Source organism: Monodon monoceros, unplaced genomic scaffold (genome assembly GCF_005190385.1).
Source record: "Monodon monoceros isolate NGI ecotype Baffin Bay Population unplaced genomic scaffold, NGI_Narwhal_1 Super_Scaffold_18, whole genome shotgun sequence".
NCBI lineage: Eukaryota > Metazoa > Chordata > Mammalia > Artiodactyla > Monodontidae > Monodon > Monodon monoceros.
Window position 1 is genome coordinate 80817253 of NW_021703774.1, and position 26354 is coordinate 80843606.

At 40.3% G+C, this 26354-nt stretch overlaps 1 protein-coding gene and 1 pseudogene across 2 annotated transcripts in view; one reads left to right on the forward strand and one right to left on the reverse strand.

The window, feature by feature from the left end:
- Positions 1-1623: 1623 nt before the first annotated feature.
- LOC114899780 lies at positions 1624-7000 on the reverse strand (annotated as a pseudogene).
- A 2747-nt stretch (positions 7001-9747) lies between these two features.
- TRIM33 (tripartite motif containing 33) overlaps positions 9748-26354 on the forward strand; it is a 152028-nt gene continuing 135421 nt past the window's right edge. Inside the window, exon 1 of one of the 2 annotated variants that reach the window (XM_029227741.1) lies at positions 9748-10384. In XM_029227741.1, coding sequence (XP_029083574.1) covers positions 9859-10384 — 526 coding nt within the window. In that variant the 5' untranslated portion in view covers positions 9748-9858. The remainder of the gene's footprint in view (positions 10385-26354) is intronic. The other variant, XM_029227742.1, reaches the window with a different exon arrangement.

Consider the following 26354-nt stretch of genomic DNA (forward strand, 5'->3'; position numbering starts at 1 on the left):
TTTGTTACTTGCAGCCAAAAGAATTCTAACTGCCCAACTAACCTTACTGATGCCCCTCTCTCAGCATACAACCTTGCTTCTTTCTCAGAGGCTACACAGGCTTTTCCTACTCTTCTATCCACATCCCCTAAGGCACAAAACTACCTACATCTCCACAGTACTCTATCTTCTTTCCCATAATTTCCAGGCAGTGATATTCTTTCTCTTATTCCAAGGCTAATTTACCCATCATGTTTCTATATACTATTTTCTCCCAGATTCTTAGGGAGTCTGCTTTGGTAAAAGTTTCCTTTATTTCCTTATTTTCAAATTCTGGATTATTATTTCTTTTCTTTAAGCAGAAAAATGGCCAAGTCTCTTCCTTCTTATAAACAAAGATAAACCTTCCTCTGATCAGAAAACATTTAATATGTACATTTTTTTGATCCAATATAATTCTGCTTCTAAAAATCACTTATTGGGGCTTCCCTGGTGGTCCAGTGGTTAAGACTCCACACTCCCAATGCAGGGGGCCTAGGTCAGATCCCTGGTTGGGGAACTAAGATCCCACGTACTGCAACTAAGCCTGTGTGTCGCAACTAGAGAAGCCTGCACAGCCAAAATAAATAAATTCATTTAAAAAATCACTTATTAATTTATTGAATATTTATGAGCACCCATGTGCCAGGTACCATGAATAAAATGATAAGCAGAAACAGATATCATCCCTGATTTCATGGAGCTTAATGAGACAAATATCAATCAGATAATCACACTAATGAATGCATTATTGCAAATTGAGACCTTAATGATAAAATGAAATATTATGTACTCATATTTGTTGGTCCCTATTCCACTCTTTCCATGCATTAATTTAATCATAAATAATGTATTATACGTACTATAATATGTATATAGTTTTATTATGCCCACCACTATTATGCCCACTTGCAGAAATGAAACTGAGTCAGAAAGAGGTTAAGTAACTTGTCCAAGGTCATACAGCCAATAAGTGATAGAGTTGGAATTGAAACCCAAATTGTCTGGCCCCTGCTCTTAACCATTATGCTATACTGGTCCTTACAAGTAACTATGAAGAGGGATCTTTTTTTTTTTTTTTGATTAAAAAAAATTATTTTTTTATTGTTTCTGGCTGCATTGGGTCTTTGTCGCTGCGCACGGGCTTTCTCTAGTTGCAGCGAGCAGGGGCTGCTCTTCGTTGCAGTGCGCGGGCTTCTCGTTGTGGTGGCTTCTCTTGTTGCAGAGCACGGGCTCTAGGCATGCGGGCTTCAGTAGTTGTGGCACGTGGGCTCAGTAGTTGTGGCTCGTGGGCTCTAGAGTGCAGGTTCAGTAGTTGTGGCACACAGGCTTAGTTGCTCCATGGCATGTGGAATCTTCCCAGATCAGGGCTCAAACCCGTGTCCCCTGCACTGGCAGGTGGATTCTCAACCACTGCACCACCAGGGAAGCCCGAGGAATCATTTTTTAGTTTTATTTTTTATTTTTCGCTGCCTTGAGTCTTCGTTGCTGCTCACAGGCCTTCTCTAGTTGGGGTGAGCGGGGGCTACCCTTCGTTGCGGTGCATGGGCTTCTCACTGTGGTGGCTTCTCATTGCAGAGCACGGGCTCTAGAGCACAGGCTCAGTATTGTGGCACACGGGCTTAGTTGCTCCGCAGCATGTGAGATCTTCCCAGACCAGGGCTCAAACCCGTGTCCCCTGCATTGGCAGGCAGATTCTTAACCACTGCGCCACCAGGGAAGTCCCAGAAAGAGGGATCAATGAGGATATCCAACAAAGAAAACTGATCTAGACAGGAGCTTTCTGAGGAAGTACTGCTTGAGCTCAGACCTCAAGTTTGAGTAGGCATTAACTCTGCAAAGTGGGTGGTGGTGGTAGTAGGAGAAGCAATCATTTCACCTAGAGGGCAGAATGTGCAAAGGCCCTGAGGCAAGAGGGAGCATGGCACAGTGAAGAAACTGAAAGGTCAATATAGCCAGAATGTAGAAAGCAAGGGAAAAGTGGGACATTATATGGCTAGAGAGGTAGTCTAGGCCAGATGAAACGGGGCCTTATTGGCCCTTAGGGATTTTGTTTTTCATCCTAAGAGTAAGAGAAAGCCATGAAGATAAGGATTGGGGAAGCAGGGATCAATTTTCTTTGAAAAGATTACTCAACTCCAGTTTAGACAGTAAATTATAGGGGAGTCACAGTACATGTGGAGATGAGGCTTGTGATATCTTGAGGGTGGTAAGTTGACTTAGGGTGGTGACAGTGGAAATGGAGGGATGTGGAGAAATATTTAGAAAGTCAAATTGACAGGACTGGGTAAAAGATTAGATATGAGGGGTGAGAAGTTGTAGGTTTTAAGGACAGGACGACCCCCTCCTGTATGTAATCTGTCAATAAAATCAGTTAATGTATCTTCTAAATATCTTTCTTTCTAGCTCAAAACACCATTTATTGAGATAGGGAATGTGGAAGAAGATGAGGTTTGGGGAAAAGATTACTGAGTCTTGGACGTGCTGACTTTGCAGTGCCTTTGAGACATTCACGTGGAGATATTAACTGACCTGGGCTAAAGTCATACACTTGGCAGTTATTATATGGATGGCAAATGAAGCTGAAGCATGGATGAGTTTGCCTAGGGGAAGAAAATTGATTGAAAAGAGAAGGGGGTCTAGAGCTGATATTTCAGAAAGCCCAACACTGAATAAGTCTGAGTACAGCAAAGTGCTAACTTTGTAGGCCTGTACTGATCAAACCCTGCACATTCCAAAGAAAGGCTTGTTTTTAGAACTGTTCTTGATTGACTCCTGGGAGATGATAACCTCTGAGCCCTTGGAATACTCTGCCTGTAAGAATGGTTTGTATGCCTGAGGCCTTGGGCCACACTGTATCACTTTGACTGAATAGTTTAAGCTATCAATGTGATTTATGCTGATCGTCTGTTTTAGTATGCCTGAGGCTTTGGACCATGATGTATCAGTTTGACCTCTGTGGGCTGGCATTTGAGCAGCTGAGGTCAGTTATGTGGGTGATCCATGCCTATGTGACAGAACTTCCCCCAAAATAAAAACCCTGTATACCAAGGCTTGGGTGAACTTCCCTGTTTGGCAACACCGCACAAAGGTGTTGTCACACATCATTGCTGGGAAAATTAGTGCCTGTGCAACTCCACTGGGAGGAGACACCTGGAACCTTGTGCCTGTTTTCTTCTGGAATTTTCTCCATGGACCTTTTACATTTGCTGATTTTAATCTGTATCATTTCACTGTAATACACCATAACCATGAGCATACCAACTTTTCTGAGTCCTATGAGTTCTTCTAGTCTGTTTTTGGGGACCCTGACACAGTATGTAAAAGAAAAACAGCAGTCCAAGAAGTAGGAAGAAAACCACCGGACTATGGTGTCATGAAAGCCATGGAAGTAAGTGATTCCAGAAGGGGGAATTGTCAAAGGTGTGAAATCCCATGGAGAAAACAAGTAAGGTTAGGAATAAAATATGTCTACTGGATTTAAAAAACATGGAGGTCCTTGATGACCTTAGCAAGAGCTGTTTTAGTAGAGTGATGGAAATGGGAAGCCAGGCCAGAGTAGACTGAGGAATAAGTGGGATGTGAGGAAACAGAGAACTTTAGACAGAGAAACAAATTTGAAAAAAAAGATTGCAGGTTAATTTACCTTTATTTATAGTAGTAAAATACATCAAACATAGTCTAGTTCTTTAATAACCTAATAAGAACCCTTTGAATTTATATATTAAAAATTTTTACAACGGGTATACTTGTTGAATCAGCAATTCTATCTTTAGGAATAGTCATAAAAAATAACTATAGACATGCAAAGTATTATTCATCACAGTGCTTATCACAGTATTGTTTATAATAGCAAAAAGTTGAAAACAACCTTATTGTGTAAGAACAGACAGCTAATATATTACAGTACACTCACATTATGAAGTCTGTTTATTGTCTAAATTGGAATGTATCTTACTGGTTACAAGAATTAGAGATAATGTGTGTGAAATCATTTTGTAAACTGTAAACTGCTGTTCAAATGTCCTGTTTATTACTGGGATTAAAAATGTGCCCCCAGAAGGCCTTAGAAACATAGAAAAGCCAAAGAGCTAGCAATTAGACTCAGAACTCTGCCATTTGTCCCTCTTTTCTTGGTACTAGTGATTCTCAAACTCAGACAACTTGGCACCTGGAAGTCAAAGGGCGCTTTGCACAACATCATGAAATTCTGAGAAGTGAACTTTATTTTTTCTAAGATCTTGTTTTTAATTATCTTAAGCCTTATGATCACAAAATCTACAAATTTGTGCTGATGGTGTATCTCCCCTACTTTAATTGTCTAATGAGTTTGCAAAGACACCATTACCAATCACATATATACAGGAGTTTTATAGTTTCATGTCGTTTTGAATAGCTGTTTAAAGACAATCCTGAATTATAACTCAGTCTCACTCAGATAGTAAAGGATTTAAAAGCAAAATTTAACTTGCTATTATATCTTGTCACACTGACTTTTAAAAGCCTCTGACCTTATAGATCATCTATAAAATGTGAGAAGTGTTAAATATTCTTTGATATTTTACATAAACCACACTAAAATGCCTTTTGTTAAGTAAAAGGCAACATTTTATTTATTTATTTTTCTCTTTCCTTTTTGGACGTACTGCGTGGCTTGTGGAATCTTAGTTCCCAGACCAGGGACTGAACCTGGGCCCTCGGCAATGAGAGCGTGGAATCCTAACCATTGGACTGCCAGGGAATTCCCAAAAGGCAACATTTTGGATACGGGGAATTTTGGATTGGCATAGTTAAGACCAAAAAGATAAAATGGATATTTCTACCTTGTCTTCAGCCCTTTAAAGCCTAATGGACACAAACTGAAATGCAGGTGAGTCTTGCTCAATTGTATGAGACAACAAAGTGATTTTCCCAGTATTTAAATATTATACTCAAATAATCAGTTCTATAAACCTAAATTAAAACCAATATCCTACAGGTTTTGAGATGGCATTCACCATCTTTGTGAAAAGTTCGATATTACCAATCAAGTCTGATTATATCTTTGGAAGAGGGAAACAGTGACAGTACTTGCTGAACTGGAATTCCTATCAAAATTCAAAAAGCTCATCATACTAATTTAACCACAGCCAATCTTATTTAAATCAGGACTATCCAAAAAAAAATTCTGTCAGCCACTCATGATCTGAATTCTGGTATATGAGATCAATTTAAATATGTTACACATAAAAGAAGTTGAGACATTTCTGTTTTGTAAGAAAATAAGGCAGTGGGCCAACTATTACTCATTAGAAGCTTTGAGATAAGCTATCAAGTCTGCCCTTTCTGTCTTCTTCTTAATGCCAGCGAAGATCATTTTTTTCCAGGGATGTACTTCTTAGGATTCTCCAAATACATTTCTCCCCAGGTGATGCCCTTGTTCTTGTTGGCATCAGTGTAAGAGAATCCCAGGGGCCTGACCTGTCTTCCATCCAGGACCATTTATTATGCTTGCCTTACTTTTCCACGGTGTGGCACTGGGCATATTTCTGGACAAAAATCTTGCCCTTCTCAACATCACCCATTTTAATTTTGGTTTTTTGACATGTGCTTTAGGAAGGTCCTTGCTCTGAAGTTGGACTTCCTGCTAAGTGCAAGGATATGCTAATCCAAGGTACATGTGCTTATGTACCTGTGTTCAGAGAAGTGAACTTCAAATCACAAGATGTCCCCTTTATATCCCCTGGCCTTACCCACTCATGATTGCTAATATGGCACATTAACAGAAATTCCCCAAATCTTTTTTTTTTTTTTTGGCTGTGCCACGTGGCTTGTAGGATCTTAATTTTCTGACCAGGGACTGAACCTGAGCCTTTGGCAGTGAAAGCGTGGAGTCTAAACCACTGGAATTCCCCAGAAATGCCCCAGATCTTAACCGCAGCTCAGCATTCCTCTGCTGGTCCTCATGACCTCTTCCTTTCCCGCTGATGGCTGTAGTTGCTCTGTCCAAGAGTGGCAGAACCAGCCATTGCAAACCTTTACCCTATTCTTGGGCTACTCTGCCTCACTGTTGCCAACCTGCTGTGCTCTCACCATTGCTCACCTAGCTATGTCATTCCCAGTGCTCTTTCTCTTTGCTGGACAATTGTAAAGTTCTTTTCACTTCTGGTTACCAGCAATATCAGGGCAGTTTTCTCCACAGCAGAGCTACTAGGCATCTACTGATAGCTCTCCTTTATTTCAGAACTGTGTTTTTCTTATAATGTTTGGGCAAGCTGGTCAGGGGTAAAAGATAGCCTAGGTTAGGGGAATGGCTGGATCCTTACACTCGCTGCTCAGTTCAGCCCACAGAATGGTTTCTCTTCTTGAGATTTTTCTCTGAGGTATCTTTGTTTCTCCCTCCAGTTCTGTTCCCTTCATGAACCTTTAGGTCTGTCTACTTTTACATTCATTTCATGTTTACCATGTGCCAGGTACAGTTAGCACTTTACAAATATTTAATTGTCAACCTTGAAGTAGATCGTACTAGTAACAAAAGCCCTTTTACAAATGAGGAAACTGAGGCAAGCGAAGTAAGTTACCCCAAATCACACAGCTAGTAGGTGGTGGAACGAGGCTTCAAACTAGGCATTCTGGCTCCAGCACAGACTCAACCTCCATGCAATACAGTCTCTTCATCAGACAGGTTTATCCATATCATACGTCAGTCTTATGATTTCACAGTTTCTCCTGCAAGATTTCTGGGTTTCCATTGCAAATTGAGAACGTAGCTGATTCAATGTCCCCAAGTACTCCATGACAATTTAATTCCAGGCACTGCATTCTCAGGGCACACAGTAAATTATATTGGTGGGGGGACAGTTTGCTCTCTATAAAATTATATCGTTTTCAAAAACAACACTTTTGGGCTTCCCTGGTGGTGCAGTGGTTAAGAATCCGCCTGCCAATGCAGAGGACACGGGTTCGAGCCCTGGTCCGGGAAGATCCCACTTGCTGCAGAGCAACTAAGCCTGTGCGCCAAAACTACTAAGCCTGTGCTCTAGAGCATGTGAGCCACAACTACTGAGCCCATGTGCCACAACTACTGAAGCCCACGCGCCTAGAGCCCATGCTCCACAAGAGAAGCCACTGCAATGAGAAGCCTGTGCACCACAACGAAGAGTAGCCCCCGCTCACCGCAACTTGAGAAAGCCTGCACACAGCAATGAAGACCCAATGCTGCCAAAAATAAATAAGTAAATAAATAAAAATTTTTAAAAAGTGTTAAAAAAAACAAGCAATTTTATACTAGATTTTTATAGTATTTATTTATTTTTTGGCTGTGCTGCGTGGCATGTGCTGAACCCATGCTCCCTGTAATGGAAACATGAAATCCTAACCACCAGACCATCAGGGAATTCCCTTGTACTAGATTTTAATAAAGGCAAGTCGTAGCAGGCATCAAAAGCTTAAGAAAAATGCAAGGAAACAAAGATTTTGGTTGAGAAATTTGGTCCACTAATTTGTTTTTTTGAAGTGAATTTGGAGAAAAGTCTTTATTTGCTCTTTATTATATATACACCTTATTTTTCACCACCTGTACAGATACCACCCTGGTTCAATCCACCATTATTCCTCGGCTGAAATATTATTGTATTAGCAACCTAACTGGTCTTCCTTCTTCCACTCTGACCCCCTACAAGTGATTTCTACAGTAAACAGCCACAGTGACTCTTCACAACTTTGGGTCTTTGATCAAAACTCATCCAAGATTTCCTATCTCACTCAGCATCTTAAAACTGGAGTATGAGTATTCGGGTACTACAGTGGAGGAAATTTTTCCAAAGGGTACACAAGGATAGTTTTAAGAGATTTAATTTTATATTAATTCATATATATATACACATATGTATACATGCATTTTTTAATGCAGTGCTTATGTCAATAAAAATGAAAAATGGAATTGATACAGGACTTTATCTCTTCCTAGTAATGTTATATACATCCATGCCTACACAAACTAAAAAAAACTATGTCATCTCATTAAAAGACAGTCCCAATTAACATTTTACTTTTCATGTTTAATATTTATTTAATGAAATAGAACATTTTTGATCATGTACTTTTAAAATGGATGACGATGTTTGTTAAACTACTTGTTTACCTTTCCATTGGATAGATTTAAAAGTAATGTGACAATTAAAAAATGTTGGTATTGCAAAATGTCAGAAATGGCACTCTTTGCAACTATTTACACTCCTGATGAAAAATGTTAAGAATCAACTTATAATGTTCGAGGGAGAAAATAGTTTTTCTAAGTTCTTTTCCCGGGCACAGAAGTTTAAAAAGTTGAAGGCCATTTCTGTATATGACCTGGCTCCTTTACTATTATGTCATATTCTACTACTCTTTCCCCCTTCAAGGCACTCCAGCCACACAGACTCTTTGCTGTTCCACTTACAAGCCAAGACTGTGCCTCAGGCCCTTTGTACTTACCGTTTGTTCCTCTGCCTGGAACACTCTTCCGGAAGAGAACCACAAGCTTGTTCACCTATCAGCCGAGGCCTTCCCCAATCATCTCTAATCTCTTTTACTCTGCTTTTTTTTCTTCATAGCATTTATCACTCCCTGCATATATTTATGTCACTCTTCCTCCAGACTGCAAACTCCTTGAAAGTAAGGATCTCCTTTGTTCTTTGCTATAATCCTATCATCTCTAAAACACTACCTGACTCATAGTAAGAGGTCACTATTTTTGAACGAATAAATGAAAAATGTTTCGAGGTGGTTTAAGGACTTTTACCAGCTCAAGGATAACGGTTTCTTGGGAACACTGTCAGAAGAGGAAAGCACTTCACAATCCTAACATTAAAACAGCCGCAGTACTTGTTTCTCAATAAAGACCCTTCCTGAAAGCTTCTATTACCGACACTGTTAAGGCATTTGCAACCCAACTCCCGCCAGGGCACTAAGTGAGACTCTCAGGACATAATACTGGTTAGATCGTGACTCCCCAAACTGACGCACATCAGAATCAGCCAAAGCGCTTTCAACATTCATGAGCTCACCCCCACTTCCTGATGTAGGTCTGGGGTGTGGTCCTGGAACAGCTCTGCTTTGAAAAAGCTTCTCAGTTGATTGGTTTTCTGAAGCGTAGCAACGTCAGAGAATCAATCACCTTAAGAAGCTAAAAATAGCTGCTAAAATAGCTGTTTTTCCTCATTGGGTCTTTTCAGCCTATTTCTGGTACGCCACCAGTTAAATACAAAAATCCTCACTTTACTGCTCCCCTGAGACACAACCATCCAAAGGAACGCGGCCAGTTAAAGCACAGAGACCCAGGAGGTCGGCACCTCGGAGCCAGGAGGCCAAGGCGTCTGACCCCGCGCCGAATGAGGTTTCGGCGGAGACGCGCCCGCCTCTGGGGACCTCGCCGCCAGAGAGACACTCCGGCCTTCCACCCTTGCCCGCTCTTCCCCGCACCATCGCCGCGGCCGAGCTCTTAACCACCCAGACCAAAGGTAGTTCAGCGTCAAGAGCCTCTGACTTTAAACGCTCACTGCGAGCCGAACTGCAACGGGGCGGACTCCACGCGCCGGCCACGGAGGTCAGGAAGGGCGGCCAGAACGTCTGCGCGCCCGCGCCCCAAGTTCCCGCCTCCCTCCGGAGGACGTCCGTGCGTACGTGCGCGCGCCGCGCCCGCCCTCTTGCAACCGTGCGACGCGAGGGTGGGGGCGCCGCGTGCGCGCGCGTTCTCGTTCCTTCGTTCGCTTGCCTGCTCGCTCTCGGCGGCCGCTCTCGTTGCGGCTGCGGCTGGGGCTGGGGGCGGCGGCGGCGGCGGCGGGCGGCGCGGGGCGGTCCGGCGGGTTCAAAGAGGAAAACATGGCGGAAAACAAAGGCGGTGGCGAGGCTGAGAGCGGCGGCGGGGGCAGCAGCAGCGCGCCGGTAACTGCCGGGGCCGCCGGGCCCGCGGCGCAGGAGGCGGAGCCGCCTCTCGCCGCGGTGTTGGTGGAGGAGGAGGAGGAGGAAGGCGGCAGGGCCGGCGCGGAGAGCGGCGCGGCCGGGCCCGACGACGGGGGGGTGGCCGCGGCCTCCTCGGGCTCGGCCCTGGCTGCCTCAGCCCCTGCAGCCTCAGTGGGCCCTGGAATTCCCGGGGGGGCGGTATCGACGCCGGCCCCAGCTCCGGCTTCGGCTCCTGCTCCGGGTCCCTCGGCGGGGCCGCCTCCTGGTCCGCCAGCCTCGCTCCTGGACACCTGCGCCGTGTGTCAGCAGAGCCTGCAGAGCCGGCGTGAGGCGGAGCCCAAGCTGCTTCCCTGTCTTCACTCTTTCTGCCTGCGCTGTCTGCCGGAGCCCGAGCGCCAACTCAACGTGCCCATCCCGGGGGGCAGCAACGGCGACATCCAGCAAGGTGAGCGGGAGGCCCGGCCCGAGGTCTGGGCCGAAGGGGATTTGCGGTGCCGAGGAGGATCTGGGGACGGAGGTGTTCGGGCCCGGGGCTGCTCGGACCGGCGTAATCCTAAGGGGTCTGAGGTGAAAGACACGGCTCCTGGGACAGTTTCCCGAGAAGCTGGACCTCCAGAGATACGGGGAGGGTGAAGGGAGGGGTGCCGGCTGCGAGAGGCTGGGGGAGGGGGACACCGGCTGCAGGGGAGGTTCACGATGTGCGGATACGGGCCGGGAAGGGGTGGACTCTGGCCGAGCGCAGGTTCGGGAGCGGGTGGAACGGACTGTGAGAGAAGAGGGGGTCTGGGAATCCGCTTGTGAGAAGCATTTTGGAGGGAAGGCCTAGGCGCGAGAGGTGTTGAGGTAGTAGTTCAGAGATAAGGGCAGTGAGGATGAATTGCCTTGGAGGGAGAGGATTTGATCTGTTCAAAGCTAGGGGAAAGAAGGACTAGGGAGGTTAAAGGGCATTAGAGAATTTGGGGCTACGAGAAGCCGTCTGGTAGAGAGTAATTTTAGGATGACATTGAGAAGGAGGAACTCTGGAAGCAAAATAGCTGTGAGGGGCCTGCATGGATAGAGAAAAATCTTAAGGTTTAGGGGTGAAGGAGAAATGAACTTTGAAGGGAATTGGGGGTTAGGGAGAGCTGGGCATGAATTTCAGTTCCTTGTACATTAATGAACACTTAGTGTTTCGGATACTGTGCTAGAATTGGATAAAATACTCAATGAGGAGCTCATTCACAGTCCAACATAGGGGAAACAAACATATAAGGTACAGCAGTGGAGGTGGGTCCTTGGTACAGTGGTTGTGGCACAGTCAAGAGAAGGTCAAGGAAACTTCACTGAAAAGGAAACCCTTGAGTAGGTTTCTTGAAGGGTGAGTAGCTCCCTGGGTTGGAGAGTTTTCAGGGCACAGGGCACCTTACACATCCCTGGAGCTAAGCGATGTGTAAGGTGATTGGTGGAAATTAGGTTGGTTTGATGGGCTGAATAGGTAGGGGGTCTGCAGTGCGTTATCTGAAACCCTTGAGACCAGGTGTGTTTTAGACATCAGAATAGGTTGGAAATTTTTCTTTTTCCTGGTAAGGTCTCTAACACTACTGCAGGGTCTGGGTTAACAACTCATTATCAAATATTAATGTTTCTGCAGTGAAGTATGTGAATATCATTCTCATGGGATAGACCAATAACCTCTTGCAATTCAGAGTGGGTTTTGTTGCAGAATTATGAAAAAACTTTAAAATTTTAAAGCTTTTGAATTTTGGAACTTCAGGTACGGAAGGGATTGTGGACTTGTACTAAAGGGTTTGGGATTCATCCTGTAGAATGTATCCTGTACAGTGTAGATAGATTAAAGGGAGTCCCTAACAGATTTTTGTATCAGGAAGATAAAAGGATCACATTTATGATCTAGAAAGATCACTTGGGGGCACATTGAAGGGTAAGGGAAGAAAAGATCCAAGGCAGGGCCAGTTAGGAGAATCCTGGCAGTAATCTAGGGGAGAAATTAGCATTTGGAGTAGGTAGTAAAGGACTGATATAAGGTGCTAAAGAAGGAAGTGTTTTGGTATGGGGGAAAGGTATGGACTTTGGGAGAAACATTTGAGTTTGGATGCCTACTTTGTCACTTCCTACTTGTTACTTGGACAGATTAATTTTACAAGGACAAAATTACCTACCTCATACGGTTATTGATAGAATGAAGTGTGTTAAGTGACTAGTACATGCTAGTTATTAGTGAAATGGCAGCTAGTTTATTATTAGTGGTAACTAATTGTAAGTAGCTGTGGGAATGGATATGAGAGGCCAATTGAGACTGGAGTGAGAGAGACACACGTGTCTAGGCCAAGTTCCAGGTTTCTTGTTTGGTGGGTGGCAGTGTTATTAATGCAAATAAAAGAATTCAGGCACAGAAGCAGGTGTGTGTGGGGTGGAGGGAGGATATAGTTATTTCAGTTTTGGGTTTGAAGTATTATTGAGATCTACAGGTAAGAATGTTAAGAGTAACGGTTTGATTGATGGAGAAGATTCTAAATGATAATGGGTATATAGAGGGTGGATAATGGGTGTATAAGTAACTGCTCATGGCCTCACTGAGTGTAGTAAGACATGTAGGATTCAGTGTTCTTGTGGGAACCTGGATTAGGTGAGAGATTTAGAGTAAACACAAGATGAAAATTGTGTTTGATTGATGTGGCTGAGGGACTGAGGTTATGAAATTAGCTCTGTGTTACTTATGCAGGAGAGAGAATAATAGTGTGTAAATTCCCTCTTCATTTCTCCATCTTTTGTTTTTGAACTAGGAGAAATAAGTAGATGGGACTAAATACTGTCAATCTTAAGGCAGTGTTGCTTTCTAACTGGTATCTAAAACAAATTAAGTCTGGAAGCCATCATGTTTTTAGGCAGGGAGTCTAGAAAGTAACTTAGTATCAACTCCTGTATGTATCCTTTGCTGTTTAAAAAAATGGAACATGCTGTTCTGGAAGTAACACTGGATTTGGAGTCAGGGGGCATAGTTCTGCCCCTTAATTGTTTTCTGGTTCCCTCAGGTTCATGTTTCTGTCCTTCAGCTTCTTTATCTCTACATGTAGCTAATAGTCCTTCACTTATATCTCACTAAATCGTATTACATAATGAAAGTGAAAATGTTTTTATAAACTGTGAAATGCTTTGCAAATGTAAGGTATTATTGAACAACCTGTGATTCCATTTCTGGTCTGGGTATCCATGGTTGGTAGTTTAGTTCACCATCTTAAGTGGTCCCGAAACAATGACATTACCCTCCCTTCTAATGGACTTTTTTTCTGTTTCTCTAACACACCAGAGTTATTCAAACCTTTTAGCTGTTCCCTTCAGATCGATGATTCTCCAAGTGTGGTTTCTGGACTAGCAGCATCAGCGTCATTTGCAATCTTGTTAGGAATGCAAATTCTTGGGCCTCACTCAAGATCTTCAAACCAGAAATCATTTTTAGTAAGTCCTCCAGGTGATTTTGATGCACACTAAGTTTGAGAACCACTATTCTTTTTTTTATATATATAAAATTTATCTATTGATTTATGTATTTATGGCTGTGTTGTGTCTTCGTGGCTGCGTGCGGGGGCTACTCTTCGTTGCGGTGCACGGGCTTCTCATTACGTGGCTTCTCTTGTTGCAGAGGACGGGTTCTAGGCATGCGGGCTTCAGAAGTTGCAGCACGTGGGCTCTAGAGTGCAGACTCAGTAGTTGTGTCACAGGGGCTTAGTTGCTCTGTGGCATGTGGGACCTTCCCGGACCAGGGCTCAAACCCATGTCCCCTGCATTGGCAGGCAGATTCTTAACCACTCTGCCACCAGGGAAACCCCAAGAGAACCACTGTTCTTAAGTGAAGGGCTCCTCACTTCAAATGTTGCCTCTGCAGAAAGACCTTCTCTTGATCACTTTTTTTTTTTTTTTTAGGGCTTTATTTTTAAAGAGCAGTTTTAGATTTACAGCAAAATTAAATGGAAGATATGGAGATTTCCCATATATCCCTTCTCCCCAGACCTACATAGTTTCTCCCATTATCAACTCCCTCACTAGTGTGGTACATTTTTTAGAGTTGATGGCCCTACATCATAATCACCCAGAGTCCACAGTTTATGTTAGGGTTCACTATTAGTGTTGCACAATCTAAGGGTTTGAACAAATGTATAATGACATGTATTCGTCATTATAATATCATACATAGTATTTTCACTGCCCTGAAAATTCTGTATCTGGCTGCTCCTTTTAAGGTACAGTTGGCTCTCTGTATCTGATGGGGGTTTTGGAACCAATCCCCTGAGATTGCTGAGGGACAATTGTAGTCCTCCAGGTCACTCTTTGACATATTATCTTTATTTCTTCATAGGACAGCTAAAGTCCAGAATGTTTACTTGTTTTTGTTTACTCGTTTGTTCCTTGTTTCCCACTAGAATATTGTAGAGTGAATGTAACTTTTGGATGAATAAGAATCATCTGGAGAGCTTTTTAAAATACCATTTTGGGAGTTTCAGAGACTGTTTCAATTGACTTGGGGATGACACTAGGATTTGAATTTTTGACAAGCATCATGTGATTCTGATTCTGGAACCTGCCACACTTTGAGAGACATGGATTTAAATATTTTGAGGAGAAAGACTGATTTATGTGCTGTTGGAATATTTGGAAAAGGAAAATCAAAATAGATAATTTAGTTAATATTTGTTGAATCTCAATTGTGAGCTTTTTAAAGTGCTTTTGTGACTTTTATTTTTTTAGGTTTATTTCAGGTTCAGTCAGAATAGCTATCAGTAGTGGGTATGTACAATCTATAATGTATCAGTAAAAATACAAATATGCATTGATGCATCTGAACAACCTCTCAAATGAACTCTTGAAGGAGGTGAGACTTTTGTAGTAAGGCATAGACAGCATGGTGATGTGGATGATTATCTGGATTGGGAGTAACTTGCTTTGGGTTCTGCTGTTAATATGCTGTGTAGCCTTGGGCAAGTCACCTAGACAGCCTCTCCAGGTTTGCAATATGAAGTTGAGTTCCTATCCAGTAAAATTCTGTGTGATTCTGTTATTGTCTTTTATGCTAACTTTTTACATCTACATAAGTTTAATATTCTCATCTTTTGTGGGGAATAATCAACGTGGAAAAATGATTCTGTTTATGAATCTTCAACTTTTTGTGAAAAGTCTGAGATGGCAACAATCATGTGGTAAGTGGGAGGGAATAACTCTGGGTATAGTGTGAAGAGCACTTCCTCACAGTGGTCCTGTTTTATCACTGAGCATGGTGAGCCACTCAGGGGAATCTTCTGTTTGAGCTCATGGAAGTTCTTGTCCCAGGAGTACATGTAATATTTAGCAGTTTGCTAGTTCTGGGTGTGGCTTATCTGTTTCGGGATTTTTTTAGGTCCTACTTTCTCTAATGCTCTGTTTGACATAAATATGCTTGAGTTTTTGAATGATAACATAGTCATCAGCAATCAGTCATTAAAGACGTATCAAAGAAAAACACTTTTTAATATCTTACGGCATTGTGGTTGGTGAAATGCACACAATTCAGGAGTCAGACTGCCTGCATTCATTTTTGAGCTCCTTTATTTACTACTAGAATGACTGTGGATATGTTACTTAACATCCATAAATTGAGAGTAATAATAATAATACCTATTTCATAGTGTTAATTGTGCAGATTAGATGAGTTAATACATTGTAAGTTGCTTCATAGAGTGCCTGGCGCCTGGTAAGCCCCCAATAAATTGTACTGCTGTTGCCTTTGTGATTACCTCTATCTCACAGTAAGCAGAAAAGAAGAGGCAGGAAGGCAAATTGTTGGTGTTTTTCTAGGTTTTTCTGACATCTAATGAAGTACAGCACACCAGACAAAGTAATTTGTATTCCAAACCTCTCTTCAGCTGCCTAAAACTTACAGTGTAAAAACTTGTAAACTAATGTTCTAAATCCTAAGTTTTTACAAGGTTTAATATCTGTACACCAAAAATTTCAGTTAGGAATCTAACTGCTTTTCATTTCCTTATATATACTCCTCTAAGCAGACACTAAATGAGAATAGTACCTTAAAGTAGATTCTCAAAGTTGGTCCATGAAACTCTGAGTTAGGGGGTACGGGGGATTGTGTCTGATACCCTTTCAGGTGTTGGCAGAGTTGAAACTGTTTTCATTACAACACTGATTCATTATTTGCCTTATTCACTGTTCTGACATTTGTATAAATAATACAAAAGCAATGATGGGTAAGACTGCTTGGCACCTTAGCAGGAATTCAGATAGTGCCTCCAAAGCACTCTAAAAGTTATTGTAACTTTACCATCACATACTTAGAGTAAAACCACCGCCACCAACAAAAATTATTTTAGTTTTACTTTTATGTCCTTGATGAAGCAGTGAAACTTGTTTTTAAAATACATATTTTTTAATATTTATTTTATTTTGGCTGCACCGGGTCTTAGTTGTGGCGTGCGGACTTCTTAGTTGTGGCGTGCGGGATCTAGTTCCCCAACCAGGGATTGAACCCGGGCCCCACGCATCGGGAATGGAGTCTTACCCACTGGACCACCAGGGACGTCCCTATTTTAAAAATCTTTATCCTTAATATTCTGTGCGATGAAATGGGATAATGCATAAAGTGCTTCTGCTGCAGACTGAAGTGCAATAAGAAAAGTACTTGTGCAGTTGTTTGAATTCCAAGTTGAATTAGCTGCTTTTTTTCTTGGAAAATAATTTTTACTTGAAAGAATGAGTAACAAACTGTGGTTTTCAAGAATGGATATTTGGCAGATATTTTCTTTAAAATGAATGAATTGAGCCTTGTCACTTCAAGAGAAACAACTGATGTTGTTATATGTTGCCAGTGATAAAAATTGAGCTTTTAAATGAAAATTAGGATTTTTGGGAAACTTGTATATGCCACCATGAGCTTGACAGCTTCTCAATATTTAAAGGCTTTTCTGATGAGATTGGTAGTGATATTAACACTTTTTTTTTTATATTGTGCAATGAAATGTCAACATTTGGAAGATCTACATAGTGAACCAGTATTTGCCAAATGACCAATGCATCATGTTACAAAATCAGGCGTAGGAAAAAGATTCAAAGTGCAAAATAGACCAATAGATTTTAATGTAAGGGCGTAGTAAAAGTTCATCACTATAGTTTGAAATTTCACATTGCAACTGATGTTTAAGAAATAAATAAAAACACTTTAAATTTTTTGAATGTATCAAAGAAGAATATCCACAGATTGTATGAAAAGACTGTTAAAATACTCTTCCCTTTTCTTAAGTACATGGTTATATGAGGCCAAGTTTTCTTTATAGTATTCAAACAAAACAATCTCTCACAACAGATTAAATGCAAAAGGGTATATACAGACATCTTCTATTAAACTAAACATTAAAGAGATTTAAAAGTGAAATCAGTGCCACTCGTTACTAAAAAATTTTTTTGGTTTTGGAAATTAGTTATTTCTGTTAAAAATGTTATTTAAACATGCAGTGTGTTTATTTTTATTTATTATTATTTAATGTGTTTATTTTTAAATTAATTAATAAAGTATTTAATTTTAATGAAACAGATTATTAATTTGCTATTAATTATTTATTACAATTTTAAATATTTTTAAATCTTCAGTTTTTATTTCTAATACTGTACACATGGATGGATAAAACCCATCTGAACAAATGCTTTTTAGGTCCTTGATGATTAAGAATGTAAGAGGGATTATGAGACCAAAAAGTTTTGAGACCTCCTTCTGTGGTACGCGGGCCTCTCACTGCTGTGGCCTCTCCTGTTGCGGAGCACAGGCTCTGGACGCGCAGGCTCAGCGTCCATGGCTCACGGGCCCAGCCGCTCCGCGGCATGTGGGATCTTTCCGGACCGGGGCACGAACCCTTGTCCCCTGCTTCGGCAGGTGGACTCTCAACCACTGAGCCACCAGGGAAGCCCAGAGACCTGCTTCTTTAAAGGGGCTATAACCAAGTGATAATGTAAAGTCGTTAGGAAGAGTGTCAAACCATGGAATAGTAGAAGGTGGCAGATTCATGCATTTATAGTCCTTCATTTTGGGGTACCCATCACAGTTCATAAAGAGCTTGCCCCAAATGTAAATGTAAAGAGGAAAAAAGTACTTAATAACTAAAATTGACCTTTTGTAAATAGTGTGCTGTAGATCTGCTGATTTTTTTTTTCATATTTATTACTGGTTGACTGAGTTCTATCATTTTATTTTCCAGAGGACAAGTTCTGAGGTTGGGATCATGGTGTTGGATACATTAATCTGTGTCTCCTCTGTGGCCACAAATTGTATCTTCATCCTTAGACAGCTTCCAGAATGGACATTGGTCTCAAGGGGAAGTGGGAAAAAACAAGGATGAATGAACATAAATGCATCATTTTTAGAAAAATACTTAAATTCTATGCCTTTATGATACGTAAATAGCATGAATTACGTGGTTCTAGGGAAAAATACTTTTTGAATGCTTGTTACGTGCGATTTATGTTGTTGCTTCTGTGAATTACTTGTCCATATGTCTTCTATTTTTTTTAGTTTGCTAACTTTTTTTGTTTTGATTTACAAGAATTCTTGGTAAGTTCTACATACTGATCCTTTGTTGGTTATGTAAATTGAAGATTTGTTCTTAGCCTACTATGACTTAGTGTGGTAGCCAGCCTCTGAGGTGGCCCCAGTGTTCTTCTCTTCTGGTATTCACACCCTTCTTTAGTCTCTTCTCACAGTGACTCAGGGCTTGTTTGGGTGACCAAGAGAGTATAGCAGAATTAACAGTGACTTCTGAGGCTTCATTAAAGGTATACAGCTTTTTCCTTACTCTTTGGATTCCTTGTTCTAGGCGAAAACAACTATCACTCTTGCAGTTCTGTAAAGAACTGGGGTCTGTTAACACCCAGCACCAACTTCCCAGCCATGGGAATGAGCCACTTTGGAGGTGGATATTCCAGCATGGTCAGGCTTTCAGATGACTGCAGTCCTGGCTGACATCTGACTGCAGCCTCATTAGAGGCTCAGAGAGAACCACTTGCCATATCACTCCCAGATTCCTGACTCAAAGAAACTGAAAGATAAGGAATTATTGTTTTACCCCATTAAGTTTTGGGGTAATTTGTTACACAGCAATAAACTAATACACTTGACTTTTCTCTTTATTCTTTAGAGAGCTATCTTTTGATATATGAGAGGTTTTTTAAAAATCAGTTTTTTCCCCCATTTTTCTGCCTTTATTGCTTATTATAAAGCTATAGTAAACTTTGTTATTCGTTAAGGTAATTTCATCCCCCTCCACATATACCTTGTTCATCTTAAAGATTATCTTGACTGATCTTGGCTTTTAGCTCTTAAACATATTAGAATCATGTTGTGAAAGTTCATTTTAAAAACTTGTCAGCATTTTTGTTGGAATTGCTTTGAATATATAGATTAATTTGGGAGAAAATGCCATCTTTACAATATGGTATCTGCCTGTTCAGAAACATTGCATGCCTTTCCATTTGCTTAAATCTTTTATTTTTGAATATTATATAGCTTTTTTCCTAGAAAAGTCTTGTACGTCTTTTATGAGTTATTCTGATATATTTTATATTTTGTTTTTACTATAAATGGCTTCCCTTAACATTTAGCTGTGTTTGCTTTGTTTTCTTGTTTTTCATTTTACTTTTTATTTTTTAAATATCTGAAGTATACTTATTTCATATTTATATTTGATAATTCCATTATCTAAACTTCTTGAGGTCCTATTTTACTATTACTTGCTTCTGCCTATTCCTGATTATTGTAGATGGTGTTCTCCAGTGTTTTATAGTTTTGGAGTTTGAGTGTGTTTACTAGGGCTTTAACTATGAACCCTGCCAGACCTGATTTTTGGAAACAAGCCTCCAAAGAGTATTTTGTCCTTGCTTCTGTCAGGTACCACCAGTGAAAAGTCACTGATGTTAATTTTTAGTTTGGTGTTTCTTAGAACTGGCAGATGTTGATTTAGAGTTTACCTTATAGGCTAACCTGTATTTGAAACTTCTCAGGAGAAAATTTTTTCCCTCGCTCTGAAACCAGGGAGTGACAGTTTTTTTTTTTTCCCTATGCTAATTGTCTGATTTATTTTTTTTTAAGTTTTACTATTATTATTTGCTTATGCACCCTTCTAACTGAGGGTGTAATCTTTCAAGCCTGCCTTATGAGGAGAGTCTTGCTTCTAATTATTTTACACAGGCTTCCCCATTCTTTGTTTACTCCCTTGTTTGTACATACTAAGAAAGAATCGTTAAGAGTAAAATTTCAGAGACTTTGCATTTTTGAAGCTCTTTATTTTATTCTTCTATTTAAATGGTAGTTTGACTGTATATGGAATTCCAGGTTCAAATTTGTTTTTCTTCAGAACTTTGAAGGTATCTCCTCCCTTGTTTTAAAGTAGTCAGTGTTGCTCATGCTAGTCTGATTTTGCTCCCTTGTACAACCCCAATTGGGTTTTATTTACCTCTTCTTGGAACCTTTTAATATTTCTTCATCCTTTTCTGGAATATAGTGATTGTTTCTATGTTTTTTCCTTTATCGTTTTTAAAAGTTCACTGTGCTTTTTCTGTTAGTCTTCTGCTCTTCATTTATAGTAAGAAAAAGTTTAAACTTAAAAAATTTTTTCATAAGGACCCTCTCTCTTCATGCCCTTCCCCTTCAGGCCCCCCTTTCTCTCACTCTTTTTGGAACTGTTTCTATTTGAATGTTGGAGCTACTGGGTTCATACTCTCTCCTACGTTTTCTCTTATGCTTTCCTTCTCTTTGTTTTCTTTCTTTCTTTTTTTTTTTCTGGCCTCACCGAGCTGCTTGTGGAATCTTAGTTCCCTGACCAGGGATGGAACTGGGGCCCTCGGCAGTGAAAGTGCCAAGTCTTAACCACTGGACCAACAGGGAATTCCCCTTCTCTTTACTTTCTTATTCAACTGACATTCTGAAAGATCACCTTGACTTTATTTTCTTTCTTCCCTTTCTCTTTTTTTTAAAAAAAATATTGGTTTATTTATTTATTTGGTTGTGTTGAGTCTTAGTTGCAGCATGTGAACTCTTAGTTGCAGCATGCATGTGGGATCTAGTTCCCTGACCAGGGATCGAACCCAGGCCTCCTGCATTGGGAGCACGGAGTCTTAACCACTGTGCCACTAGGGAAGTCCTTGACTTTATTTTCTAACTTTGTTTTTTTCTTTTTGTCTTTATCTCTTCATGTCTCAAAGGCTTCCTTAAACAGTGGATAATCTTTGGTTCTTTTCCTATTTGAGTGAGGCAATAAAATTCTAATTGGAAGTTCTGTGCTTGTTAATTGTTGGCAAAATACTGCCCATGGGCCAAATCTAGCCTGCTGCCTGGTTGTTGTTGTTGTCCTCGTTTTTCAGTATCTTTATTGGAGTATAATTGCTTTACAGTGTTGTGTTAGTTTCTGCTATGTAATAAAGTGAATCAGTTATATGCATACGTATATCCCCATATCCCCCCACCATGCGCCTCCCTCCCACCCTCCCTATCCCACCCCTCTAGGTGGTCGCAAAGCACCTAGCTGATCTCCCTGTGTGATGCTGCTGCTTCCCACTAGCTATCTGTTTTACATTTGGTAGTGTAGGTATGTCAGCATTACTCTCTCACTTCGTCCCAGCTTTACCCTTCCCCCTCCCTGTGGCCTCAAGTCTATTCTCTGCATCTGCATCTGCATGTTTATTCCTGTCCTGCCCCTAGGTTCATCAGAACCATTTTTTTTTAGATTCCATATATATGTGTTAGGATACTCTATTTGTTTTGCTCTTTGTCATACTTCATTCTGTGTGACAGACTCTAGGCCCATACACCTCACTACAGATAACTCAATTTCGTTTCTTTTTAGGGCTGAGTAATATTCCATTGTATATATGTGTCACATCTTTTTTATCTATACCACTGTCGAAGGACACTTAAGTTGCTTCCGTGTCCTGGCTATTGTAAATGGTGCTGCAGTGAATATTGTGGTACATGACTTTTTAAAAAAATTTTTTTAATTTTTTATTTTTGACCATGTTGGGTCTTCGTTTCAGTGCGAGGGCTTTCTCTAGTTGCAGTGAGCGGGGGCCACTCTTCATTGCGGTGTGTGGGCCTCTCACTGTCACAGCCTCTCTTGCTGCGGAGCAGAGGCTTCAGACGCACAGGCTCAGTGGTTGCTCCGCGGCATGTGGGCTCTTCCCAGACCAGGGCTCGAACCCGTGTCCTCTGCATTGGCAGGCAGATTCTCAACCACTGCGCCACCAGGGAAGCCCTACATGATTCTTTTTGAATTATGGTTTTCTCACGGTATATGCCCAGTAGTGGGATTGTTGGGTCATAATCGTAGTTCTATTTTTACTTTCTAAAAAAATTTATTTATTTATTTATGGCTGAGTTGGGTCTTTGTTGCTGCGTGCGGGCTTTCTCAAGTTGCAGCAGCGGGGGCTACTCCTCTTGGAGGTGCATGGGCTTCTCATTGTGGTGGCTTCTCGTTGAGGAACACAGGCTCTAGGCTTGTGGGCTTCGGTAGTTGAGGCTCATAGGCTCTAGAGCGCAGGCTCAGTGGTTGTGGCACATGGGCTTAGTTGCTCCGCGGCATGTGGGATCTTCCCAGACCAGGGCTCGAAGCCGTGTCCCCTGCATTGGCAGGCGGATTCTTAACTGCTACGCCACCAGGGAAGCCCTTATTTTTGGTTTTTTTAAGGAACCTCCATACTGTTCTCCATAGTGGCTATATCAGTTTACATTCCCACCAACAGTGCAAGTGGGTTCCTTTTTCTCCACACCCTCTCCAGCATTTATTGTTTGTAGAGTTTTTGATGATGGCCATTCTGACCGGTGTGAGGTGATACCTCACTGTAGTTTTGATTTGCATTTCTCTAATGATTAGTGATGTTGAGCATCTTTTTATGTTTGTTGGCAATCTGTATATCTTTGGAGAAATGGCTATTTAGTTCTTCTGCCCATTTTTGGGTTGGGTTGTTTGTTTTTTTTGATATTGAGCTGCGTGAGGTGCTTGTATATTTTGGAGATTAATCCTTTCTCAGTTGCTTTGTTTGCAAATATTTTCTCCCATTCTGAGGGTTGCCTTTTCGTCTGTTTTTACGGTTTCCTTTGCTGTGCAAAAGCTTTTAAGTTTCATTAGGTCCGATTTGTTTATTTTTGTTTTTATTTCCATTCCTCTAGGAGGTGGGTCAAAAAAGATTTTGCTGTGATTTATGTCATAGAGTGTTCTGCCTATGTTTTCCTCTAAGTTTTATAGTTTTATAACCTTACATTTAGGTCATTAATCCATTTTCAGTATTTTTATGTCTGGTGTTAGGTAGTGTTCTAATTTCATTCCTTTATATGTAGCTGTCCAGTTTTCCCAGCACCACCCATTGAAGAGGTTGTCTTTTCGCAATTGTATACTCTTGCCTCCTTTATCAAAGATAAGGTGACCATATGTGCGTGGGTTTATCTCTGGGCTTTCTATCCTGTTCCATTGATCTCTATTTCTGTTTTTGTGCCAGTACCATACTGTCTTGATTACTGTAGCTTTGTAGTATAGTCTGAAGTCAGGGAGCCTGATTCCTCCAGCTCCATTTTTCATTCTCAAGCTTACTTTGGCTATTCGGGGTCTTTTGTGTTTTACACCACCTTCCTGCTGCCTGGTTTTATGTGACTCGTGGGCTAGGAATGATTTTTACATTTTTAAATCATTGAACAAAAATCAAAAGAAGATACTTTGTGATGTGAAAATTTTATGAAATTCAAATTTGTTTTCATGTTAAATTTTTGGGACACATTTAAGCCCATTTGTTTATGTATTGTGTATGACTGCTTTCATGCTACAGTGGCAAAATGAGTAGTTGTGACAAAGACTGTATGTGGTATTTATTGCTTTGTAATGACTTTTGGTGCACTACAAATTGCAGTGAAATAGTTATAACTTGATAGGCATATGTATAAGTATAGCATGACATTTACAAAAATATTTGTTACCAGTGCATACTTACCTTTTCAAACAAGAAAAGAGAAATGTGGATTTCAGATGTCACACTTTCAAGACACAGTGGAATGTGGGTTATTTTCCTTTAATGGCAAAGTGTTTATTATGCACTTTTACCATATACCTTTGCTGAAAAAGTATAACGTGTGGACAATACCAGACTAAGTATGGGACATGATATTCCCAATTCACAGGAAAGCAGTGGACAGAGAAATTAGAAAATTTAGAATGAAATATTTCATCGTGGCAGAATTTCTTAAAAATAAAAAAATGAAACCACGGTTTTTTACTTTGAAATATGGTTCAGAAGTAGCATTAGTCATGGCTGAAATTCACAGCTTTCGCTCTTAATGTTGGTTGGCAGGTGATGGTCTCCCTTCTCATGTGCATACAATGTGACTGATTTTGGCTCTTAGGCTTTTGGCTGTAATCCAGGCTCTTTTAACTTTGATCCAATTTTCTTTCTCTGTTTTCCATTCCCTACTTTGTTGTATGGTTTCAAGGTGGGGTATCTGAATTAGTAATGGCAGGAGAGAATTAGATAAGAGCAGGTTTATTTGAATCTGACTAGACTTCATTCCTTACCTGTAGAATAATATCAGCTTCAGTTTAAATTTTTTTTACATTTTTTTTATTTGCTTATAAAAATTTTCTCAGGTAATATTATTCTCTTTTGTTTTTTAAACAAATGAACTGAGGCAGAGAGGTAAAATTTTACCTAAATGTGGCTCTCCCGTGTGGAGAGAGTAGACCAGCCTCAGATAAATGCCTTCAGGGGCACCTAGTAGTAAGGCTTACGGAGTATCAAAGCTTGCCTTACCTAAAAGGAGTAAAATTTAAACTTTAAAAATACTCCTTCCTGATCAGATGATACCAGACTGCCAGTTTTCTACCTTTGCCCTTATTTGGATCTGATTAGTTACTTTTATCTGAGTTGGATATAATTAATTTATAATTAGTTAGAAGTCATAGTTTTAAAAGCTTAACTATTTATGTAAACTTTTTCCTTTAGAGTGTTTCAGTAAGTGATATTGTAATATTTTAATAAGAATTAAGCATCATTAGAAGATGGTTGTTCAGAGACACTAGTCTGCCATCTTCTCGGTCTGCTGGCTTCCCAAATAAAGTCGTATTTCTTGCCTCAAAAAAAATAAATAAATAAAAAGAATTAAACATCATTAGAATGACTAGTATTTTTACTAGTAAGGGAAGAAGATAAGAGAATTGTCTAGTCAAATTTGGTAAAGTGATTGAAATGCTGAAAAATGGTGATTAGCAAGTTCACAAAAGTCTGTTTAACTGATGGTATAGGTGCCTTCAAAATTTTACTAATTCTGTACCAAACCCATATTATAATATACTTCTGAAATTTACCTACCTGTTCTTCCCACTTCTAAAAACACTCAAGTTTTTACATGTTCAAAATGGAATTAGGTGAATGGTTCTCAGTTGATGTGTCATAGCAGCATGTTACACTTGAGCACTTCACAGGTGTACTGCCAGATTCTGAACAGTGTGAAATTAATTTTTGTTACAGTGACACATTTGATGTCTGTTTGATCTAACTGTTGAGTCCAGTGGGTCATTTAATGTGACATAAAACATGACACAACTTGCTTAATCCTTGCAGAAGCGTGGGAAAAGACAATCTCATGCCAAAGAAAAGTTGTATGAAAACTTTGCCTTTTCAGTAGAGAGCATGGTCAAGGTAGTAAACAGATTTGCTCATACAGAGTAGTTTTGTGATGGGAGACTAAAATATTGGTTTATTTTTAATGATGTGTGCAGTTTTTAAAGTAAATGTGCTATTGAAATATACATAAATGAAAGTATAAAAATCAAAAGCATATAGTTCAGTAAATACGCATAAACTCATTTGTAAGTCTAGCAACCAGAATGAGAAAGTACATTATTAGCACCCTATAAGCCTGTACTCTTTGTGTCCCCTTCCCGTTACTACTTATGAACCTAACTTCTAACACCATGGGTTAATATGCCTGTGTTAAAATTTTATTTAAATAGAACTAAACAGTATGTACTAGTTTGTGACTGACTGCTTTTGCTCAACATTGTGAGATTATTCACATTGCTTATGATGGTAGTTTGTTCATTGCCTTCACAGCATTCATTGTATAAATATACTAAAATTTATTCATCCACTCAAATGTTGGTGATCATTTGAGTTTATAGTTTTTTACTATTATGAATGTGTTCATTTAACATGTCTTTTGGGGAACATATGCACACATTCTGTTGATTACGTATCTTAGCGTGGACTTGCCGAGTCATAAGTTGCACATGAGTTCGGCTTTACTAGATATTGCCAAACAGTTTTCTTAAGTGGTTATATCAATTTACACTTCTGCCAATAGTGTTTGAGATTAATTGCTTTATATTCTTACTAAGACATAACATTATCTG